The sequence below is a fragment of the Benincasa hispida genome, chromosome 2, assembly GCF_009727055.1.
Source record: "Benincasa hispida cultivar B227 chromosome 2, ASM972705v1, whole genome shotgun sequence".
Lineage (NCBI taxonomy): Eukaryota > Viridiplantae > Streptophyta > Magnoliopsida > Cucurbitales > Cucurbitaceae > Benincasa > Benincasa hispida.
The window spans coordinates 38,395,544-38,405,735 of NC_052350.1; the positions used below are offsets into that span (position 1 = coordinate 38,395,544).

Genomic DNA, 10,192 nt, shown 5'->3' on the forward strand with positions numbered 1-10,192 from the left:
CTTAGAAGAATTCTAGGCACTTTCGAGTATCAAAATACTTTGGAATGAATATAAAAAAAAAAAAAAAAAAAAAAAAAAAAAAAAAAACTATAATTGGAATGAAATTATGAAACTAAGTTAAATGGCCACTAATCTTTGAGAAATCGTGAACATCGTTTTTGGATCTGACAACTTTAACGAAGAAATCACAACGAAACAAACTAAATTTATGAAACTTTTGTTTCACCAAAAGTTGTCATTGTGTTATAAAGATTTAGTTATGCTCAAAAGGTTTTAAAATAAAAGAGTATTAGATTTTAAAAACAATAGAAAATAAAAAAACAGTTATGTGAAGAGTAAAAAGTGAGACTTGGAAAAAATAAAATTAAAGGAAAAAGGATAAAATGAAAATTCTAAAAAGGAGTAAGGGCAAAATGAAGAGTTAAAAATTTAATTAATTGTCCCTTTTAACATATTGGAGATAATAATATAAAGGAGGAAAATTGTGCCTTTTGATTTTTGTTAAAAAAAAACGGAAATAATAAAAAATTTTACAAAAGCTTGTCGCGCACATGACATTTATTTTTTTAATCCCTTAAATTGCCTTTGGTATGGTCGATTAACACTTTTTCGAATACTGTGTAATTGTTATACCATATATAAATTTTCAATAGAAATACTGTGTAAATGAAATCTTATGACACCTTGTATCAATTCTCAATAAAAATAGAGTGGAATAGTTGGTTATGAGACTTCAACCTAATTCAAATTATAAATGTGTCAGATTTTTCTCCCATTTTAAAATTTAAATTGGTAGTTTTATATCTGTTTTGATTTGATTTAACAACTTTTCGAAAATATTCAAAATTATTCAATCTTTAATTTGTTTATCACAATTTTGATTCTAATTTATAATATATCTTTAGATTTTACATTATTTATTCATTTTTTATTATTTTAAATTGGAATTAAATTTTTTTTATCCTGATTAGGATTTTACTTAATATTGTATACATATTGTAAAATCTAAAGATATATTATATTAGTATACCATTAATTTGTCTTTTTTACGAACAAATAAGTATTCACCTTTACAATCTTGCTATTTTTGCAATGCATCTATAACGAGTTAGGCTTTTTTCATAGGTTTTGTGGTTGATGAAGTTATAAATATAGTGTAATTGTTGAAACTTAAATGGAAATAAAATTATGAATCCAGTGTAATTGTAATAAACGAGTTTCCTTCCTGATTTTTCTCCCCAAATTAGATTTTATCTAACTACTTATCGAATTAATCACAATAAACAAAAATTTCGTGATTTTTCTCTTCAATTTATATTTAAATTTATCTTTTATTATCAAATTTGATTTTATCTAATTTTTTATTTGTTTAAATATTTATTAAAAATTCAATTATATCTTAATATTTTTTTCGTTACTTTATACATATTGTTATCGAATTAATTTGATCTTTTTTTCCTTCATAATTTCGATATTTTCAATTTTTCACATAAAAACGCATAAAAATGGGTTATTGTATTTAAAAAAAACATATACAACCTTAATGAAGAAATCTTGAACATCGTTCTTGGATCTAATAACTTTTCGTGAAGAAATCACAGCGAAACAAACTAAATTAAATATATATATATATATATATATATTCACAAAAAGTTGTCATTATGTTATAAAGAATTATTATGCTCGAAAGGTTTTTAAATGAAAGAGTATTAGATTTTAAAAAAAAACAAATGTGAAGAGCAAAAAGTGAGACTTAAAAAGAAAAAATAAAATTAAAGGAAAATGATAAAATAGAAATTCTAAAAAGAAGTAAGGCAAAATGGAGAGTTAAAAATTTCGTTCGTGGATGGATCTTTTCTATTGGACCAAAATGGAAATGTAGGCTTTTTCAATTGGGCCTTGCGTTGGCCCAACTACAGAAAAGTCCAACAAAGAGAAACCAAAGCAGCCACGAAACAACCTTCACTTTCCTCACAGACGCATAACAAAACCAGCTTTGAAGAAGAACAGCCTTCAGGATTCTGATTTCAATCGGATTTAGCTTCTAAAATCTCAGAGAGCAATTATGGAAGATTCATCCTCTCAATCCTTCTTCAGGAAGCATTGGGAAGGCTACAAGGAATTTTGGTCCGAGAGGTTCTCCATCATCGACAACTATTCTCCCTACATCCAGCGCCAAACCCGTCTTCCTCCCTGGTCTTCCTCCGATGTCGAGGAATTCATTGCTTCCGACCCCGTTCATGGCCCTGCTGTAATTCATCCTTCACGTCCTTTCTTCTTTTACTTCTTTCACTGCCTGCTTTTCAGTTCTTTTCTGTCACTCTGTGTCTGCATATAATCTCGTTTGATTTCTTGATCGATGCTTGATGGGGTTCGTGGATTTTGCTGTTTCTTGAACCCCACATTTAAATTAGCCTTTGGGGGCGAACTTTCCAATTTGAGATTTATCCTTAGATTGGTATATCTGTAATTATATGTGTTCATTTACATTTTTGTCTGGAGATTGGGTAATAGAGTTGTTTTTCCTTTCAGTTTAGGATAATCTGAAATTTCCTTGCCCGATGATTGTTGATGAACAATGGCTTAAATTATAATATTGTATGCCTTATCTCCTTTCCCTCCCCTTGTCCTGCAGTATTGCTTAAAATGCTTGAAGGAAATTATGAGTCGGGCCTTATACTTTTCAAGTCTTTTGGTGTGGTGAAAAGTATGATTCTTAGTAAGGAACTGGACCAAATGTTTCCTTTTTAGTACGAGTTTTATGGTTTGTTGCTGCCTATTTTAGAAGTACTGAAAACTTTTTTTCAGAGAAGAAATGATTTCATTGATAAATGAAATAAAGTAGTAAAAGTTCCAAACACCTTATTGGTGTGTTACAAAAAAGAAGTCCAATTGGAAATGAAAAAAGATAAGCTATAAAGTGCAAAAGGGTGTTTATTTTTACATCAAAAGAAAGCAGTAGAAAGAACCCTATCTTTAAAGGGCTCAAAAGAAGAGGATGCATCCCTGGAAATGCAGCCATTTCGTTCTCCCCGAAGATGCCAGAAGAACATTCTAAGAGCCAACCAAAGAGTCTTCCTCAAACCACAAAATGGATGTCCCACCAAAACAAAAGCAAGGAGGTCATAGATTGAAGTAGGAAACGGCACAGACCAACCAAAAGTTTCCAAAAGAGTGAACTGAAACTGAGATGCAAAAGGTCGATGCATAAAAAGATGACTAAGAGATTGAGCATTTGAATGGCACATAACCCACCAAGAAGGAGACAAATGCATATAAGGAGTTCTCTGTTTATTTTAGAAGTACTTAATTGTGGTCTTTTGAATTTGTTTCTATCATAACAAGTGAAATTATATTTTCCTTTTGAATTGGAATGTTATATTACCATTCTTCCAATCCATTAATGCCTTTTATTTTAATTCTCCTTTTCTCAGTTAGTGTTACTCCGCTGTTTGCACTCATAATATATTGCAAACCTCGTCCAGAGTTTGGAATCAATTGCCTTTTAATGAAGTACCTATAAACTCTATTGGTAAATGGTAGTTATCATTCTGATTGATAGAACTTTGTAGTGTAGCACACCTATATGCCTGTGATTTCCCTGTGAAGACTTCTCTGCTTTTTTATTCTCTCTCTGGTTCTATTATATCCTGGTTTTCGTAGTCCGCAGTTGATTATCCCTCTTTTCACTGTCGTCTAGCCTTCTGTTATAGAACAATTTCCATTTTATTTTCAGTTATTATCAAGACCATTCTACTGCATGTAATGCTAAATAGTTAGATTATGGATTCATTATATGATCTCCCTTGCCTTCTTAAGTTCAACTACTTGGCCTGGGTGCATGCTCCATTCTTTTTCTGTAATGAGGTGATTGATAAATGGGTATGGGTTATTAGATTTGGTGGGTATTTATTACCCATGTTTGTTAAGCCCATAAAGAAAACCTATGGGTTATTAAAACCCTCTTTTTTATCCACTCAACACTCCCCTTTTTTATCCCCTCAAAACTAACCCTAAAAATCAATATATTTTCAATTCAAATCAACTCAACTCTGCACAACAAACACAGACAATAATTACCAACTCAACTCAACTTTGCAAACAAACACAAACAATTTAACTCCCCAGATAATTTAACTCTCCAGATAATAATTACCAACTCAACTCAACTCTCTACTTTTATCACATACCAAACACACCCTAAGTGTATTCCAACACATTCTTCCAGATGAAATTTCAATAATTACTTGAGCAGCATATCATCTTAAACACAGGCAGGTTAAGCATGATTGTTATTTTGTTTCACATTTTTCCAACATAGCGGGAAGTCAAAGGCAGATACCTCGACTTTCTGTTATTAAGAGTTCTTGTACATGCTTTTAGATTCCTCGTTCATTAGTTTCTTATTATTTCTTTTTCAGTTGAAGACTGCTCGAGAAGCTGTAAATTTTGGTCTTACAGGAAGTGTTGTTGGAGCTGTATCAACTGCAGGTGTTGCATGGAAATACTCAAGAAGTTTACATGGTATTCAACTGCCTTGTCTTTCCACTTAACTGCTTCATATCAGTAAATGAATACCAGTAGCGTTCAAACTATTCTTTTACTTTATTCCTGACATTTTAGCAGCTGATTCTTTTAGAATTTTAAGTATAACATGGTTCAACAATTGTGCTGCATTTTTATTTTTCATTGGCTAGAACCTTAGTTGGTACTATACTAACAACTCGAATAGGCCATGACTCACTAGTTTGGTTGACATGAGTGCATACTAGCTTAAGGCAACTATTCAACAATTTCATTTAACCAAGTTCAATGTTAGTCAGATTAGTCAACATTTTTATGTTCTGATGCAACAAGATGTTATTTGTAGCAAATAATTTATTTAATAGGGTGATAGTTTGGTTAGTCTCAAGTTGAAACATGTAATGTCCTGTGGTAGAATACTGAGATTCTCAAGGCACGAATTCTTGAATTTCAATCCTAAAAGAGTTGAGGAGCTGGCTTTATTGGTCAAGACCTTGCGAATCTTTTTCTATGCTTAAATCTGCGTCCAAGCAAACCAAAAGACACAATAAGCTAAGCGTAAACTTAACTAGCTTGTAGAAATGTTGACCATGAGCATGTGTTATGTTCTATGTAAAATGCTTGTAAAATATGGGTGTGCTTACCCTGTAGCTGTGTTTTGACAGGTGCTGGGCTGTCGTTCCTGGCAGGAGCTGCATTCGGTTGGACCTTCGGCCATGAGATTGCAAATCATTGGTATCAACTCTATAGGTTGGACACCATGGGTGCACAAGTTAAGTTTATGGAGTGGTGGAGAAACAAGAGTGAGGGAGGTTTTTAAAACTCTGATTTTGCAGTCGAAGCAGCAGCACACACTGCAGCTGCCATCTGAAATAAAAATGTAAGTGCAACTTTGTTGAAATACAATGGTTGATTGGTTTGTTTTGTGGTGAACTCTTCCGACCTCCCAAGTTTAGGAATGGACTATATACTTTTTTATCTTCTGGAAATGACATTCATTTGCAGTCATCTTTACCAAATACCTCCTATCCTGGGTGTGTGTTAGGGTCTAAAGCATGTCCAAAATGGTAACACTCGTCTTCTTGAAAGAATATTTGCCAAATTATATATATATATGTAAATAACCCTGAACTAGGCTCTTGTAAAAAGGGTCCTATTCTTTTAAATTTTGCTATATTACTCTTGACCTTTTAAAATTGTTTCAAAACTATTCTTGGGTAGACGTTCATTTGAATGTTAGACGAAAATTGGAATTTGAAAAGGTTTGGCAGTGACCTAGAACGATAATTGGAATTTGGAAAGGTTTGGCGGTGATCTAGAACAATAATTGATAATGTTGCACTATTTCAAATCATTCTCACACAATACCATGTTTCAATTTTTGCTCAATATTATAATGGTTTTCTAGCTATGGGTAGTTTTGAATCCTTTATGTAAGGTAGATTAGAGGTTATTGCAACTTTTGAAAGAATAGGGATAGGGNGGGGGGGGGGGGAATTTATCTAAGAATATATTTGTATGAACATAGAATATCCTATTACCCCCTCTTTCCACAATTTTTTTTTAATTAATAATGGTTTTTTCCTAATTATATAATAAATTTGAAAGTTATTAAGGAAATAGTGCAGTTTCGAATCTATTATGTAATTTGATAGCACATCCATAAAAGATTTAGGATAAAAAATACTTTTAGTCTTTAAACTTTTATGAAAAATCAAATTTATTATATAATTTGCTAGCACATCCATAAAAGATTTAGGGTAAAAAATATTAAGAAAGTAACAATTAAGTCTTTGAATTTTAGTTTATAACAATTTAGTCCATAAATTTTAGTATGTAATTATTTTGTCCCTGTACCTTTAAATTTGTTTCAATTTAGTCCCTCACATGAAAAAAAAAATATTAAAATTAGATGTTAATTTTTTATTATTATTATTTTATGAAGTAAACTTCTTATTTTATAAAAATATTGAGCTTCTAATTAGTTTATCAATTCATTTATATAAGAAATCTCATCATCTCTTAACACTAATTTTCTACCATGATTAAATCATTACAAATTTTAAAGTTTAAAGACTGAATTGTTATATAGTATAGGTATAGGAACTAAATTATTACAAATTAAAGTTCGAGGAACTAAATTGTTGATTTTATAAAAGTTTGGGGACTAAATGTGATTTTTAACCTAGATTTATTTGGATTATTTAATTTCCTAATAAAAAAATCATTTAAAAGATAGTTAAGTTCATAAATAAAAAAGAGAACGTTGTTTAGAGAACATTTGTCTTTTGAGTGATGAAAGTTGGAGTTTTAAAGTCGAGTTTATGATTGATGAGTCATATGGCACAATCTAGAGCTCTAATTAACTTAAATAAAAAGTTTTGAAAAGTAAAAAAAAGATGATCTATTGGGGGAGACATTTATGATTGATAGACATAAATTTGATACATTAGTGATATATTATAAAAATGAAATATTAGTGCTATATGTGGCTATAAAGTAGCTGCAAACATCAATTAGGCTCCGTGGATTTGGACTTAATTCGATTCAGTTTTGGTCGGTTCAGTTGTCTATTGGGTTGATGAACCCAGAAGGTAGAAGTTAAGGTCAAAATTAGAGAGAGAAGGGAAAAGAAAAACATGTGACAAGTTATCACGAGAGGGAGGCACGACATGCAATGTTGTTGCGATAAAAATGTGCGGCAAAGAGCAATAAAGAGGAGCGTGTGACGAGGAGGCAAACATAACAAAGCAATGTTCTAAAGTTTCTTAAAGGGTATATCTATGGAGCATAGACACAGATACGGTTACAAGATATGGATACGATCGGATACGACGATTCGTCAATTTTTAAAAAATTAAGATACGGATATGTCTAAGGATACGTTATTTTTTATATATATATTTCTAAAAAACGAGGATATTGATTCATTGAATATACATTTTCTTTTTCTTAAAAAATATAGGATATAGATAAATTATGATACAAGTTAATAACAATAGCATAAAATAGAATACAAACACCGAAGTACAATATAAAAAAAAAAAAAAAAAGCAACATCTAAGATGTTGAAGTACAATAGTTAATAAAATACAATAGAAAAGTGACTCATATTACAAAGAAGAAGAAGAAGATTAGAGGGAGAGGTATGAAGATAAACGAAGAACTTTTTCATTAAATTGTTAAAGATATCCAAATGGTTTATATTTTGGTGGACTTTATGGGGACTCAAATATAAAGATGAAAATTAGATGATTCTAGGGTTTGGTCTTTTATTTATTTTTTTTTTCCTTTTAGCTTTGGACTCGAGTAGTGAGCTTTTTAAATAGGTTGCCTAGTTTTAGATTAGAAAATATTATATGAATTGCTTGTCTTTTTTCTTTTAAAAAAAAAAAGGTACACGTAGAAATAGATACGTCAAATCGTGTGTCAGATACGTATCTGCAAAGTATCTGGAAGTATCAGTATCTGATAATACAAACTCTTTGTCTGACCTAAAATATTTTTGCTTCATAGGGGTATATTATATGCTTTTATTTGGTTCGGCTTTGGTACAAATGAGGTTTGAAGAAAAAAAAAAAAAAAAAAAAAAAAAAAAAAAAAAAACCATATCTAAATATAGCCAGTAATTTTGTGATCCATTATAATTTTCCAATGCCAAAATTACTATACGCCATATTCCAAAGCGCATAAATCCTCCATCACCATCAAATCACGTGTAGTATCTTTTAAATTGCAATTTACCAAAACAATTTTTAAAAAAAAAAAAAATTCCAAAGCTAGTTGTAAAGGTCCTAATTAATGTCTTTGACCTCGAGTTCTAAATAAGTCTGGAGAGATGAATATGAATAATATAACAATATTCTTTTGACTAACTCTCCATTAAAAAGAAACCTTTCCAATCACAATTGCAAGAGCTTGTAGAATGCGTTACTGATTTTTTAATATAAGGTATTTTTATTGTTCTATTTCTATTGTACTTAATAGATAAGTACGTTTCTTTGAATTTTTTAAATCACTAAGATCATACTAGTTAGTGTATAGGTAAGTATCACATTTTTTTTTATCAACTTTTCGATATTCATATTCATACTATCTAATCTCTTTTCTCTTTAAACAATCATGTTGTGAAGCTCTTAGTTTTCTTTCCAATACTCAATATGTTAGCTACTTTTAAGGACTTTCAACTCCTAGAGAACAAGTATATAAACGATTAGTACTTGGTGCACCATTGGGATGGATGAATTATCTTCCATGGGAGGTTATTTATGATTAAACTAGCTTTAGATTTAACTTTAGGAGTCATTAGAATCTATGATGATTTAAAAAAATTTTAAAAAAAAAAAAAAAAAAAAATGTTGAAGAGATAGAACATGAAGATTTGATAGATATACTCTCAGTGACAGTTGTACCATCGATGCATATATCTACAATTGATTATTAAGTGATGTGTAAAGTAGAAAGATATCTTGAGATACTCAATGGCATGGTATTTGTTGAGATGAATCTAACAATTTAGATAAGTGTATATGATTTTTATATTGCACAAAGCAACTATTATGAAAGCTAAATATTCATAGAAGAGATGTTTTGACTATTGTAGGAAACTTTATATAGATTACATTCTATAATGGTGGGAAAGACTATTTGATAGAAGGATCATTAACAGTAGAAATAAGATAAAACTGAGATTAAAGGAGTGTTTGGCTCACCAACATGAGTTGAGTTGAGTTGAGTTGGTATAATATATCAACTCATTGTTTGGCCCACCAACTTTATATGTTTGTAAAGTTGAGTTGGTATATTTTACCAACTCTCCCTTCTTCTCATGTTTTCAATGGCTCCACCCATCGACCACTATCACTAACTTCGGGCTCCGACAACCACTTCTGATGATAACTCTAGTGACCAACTCCAGGCTCTGACAACCACCTTCAATGATAAGTCCCGCGACCAACTTTGGGCTCCGACAACTACCTCCGACTACAAACTCTGATGAAAATCACCTTCGATGATCATCTTTGAGCGAGCAACTCCAACGACCAACTCAAGGCTTCAACAACTACCTTCGACGACAAACTCTGGCAACCAACTCTAATACCACCTTCATGCGACTAACTTTGGGCTCCGACAGTCACCTCCGACTACAATCTCCAATGAAATTATCTTCGATGATCAACTTCAACAACCACTTTCGCCCAACCAACTATGGAATTCAAAAACCACCTCCAATGACAAACTTCGACAATCAACTCCAATACACCTTCATGTGACCAACTTCAGGCTCTAACAACACCTCATACTACAAACTCCAGCAAAAATCATCTTCAATAATCAACTTCGACAACCACTTTCGACTACTATAAGACTAATGACGGATAAAGTATGATGTAGGGTTGTTGATTATATAAAAAAAATATTATTTATCTACATTAAGTACAATATAAAAATGAGAAGTTTTTTCCTAAAACATTTTCCAACAAAAATTAGTGAAAAATATAGATTTGTTCTCTAATGATCCTGCAAATTTAAAGGAAATGAAAGTGGAACTATTGAAGAAATGTGGTGACATTTCATTGGTTATTACGATGATGGGGGAGAATTAATTAAAAAAAATTATGACATAGTAAAAATATCGAGCAACAATAGGAAGAAGAAGAAAAAGAAG

At 31.1% G+C, this 10,192-nt stretch overlaps 1 protein-coding gene across 1 annotated transcript; it reads left to right on the plus strand.

Annotated features, from left to right (window-relative positions):
- The first annotated feature begins 1,964 nt into the window (after positions 1–1,964).
- Positions 1,965–5,690, plus strand: LOC120072314 (succinate dehydrogenase subunit 6, mitochondrial). Its single transcript, XM_039024773.1, has 3 exons — positions 1,965–2,251; positions 4,422–4,524; positions 5,190–5,690. Exons 1-3 carry the CDS (start codon positions 2,066–2,068, stop codon positions 5,342–5,344), a joined length of 444 nt encoding a protein of 147 aa, XP_038880701.1. The 5' UTR covers positions 1,965–2,065; the 3' UTR covers positions 5,345–5,690.
- The last annotated feature ends 4,502 nt before the right edge of the window (positions 5,691–10,192 follow it).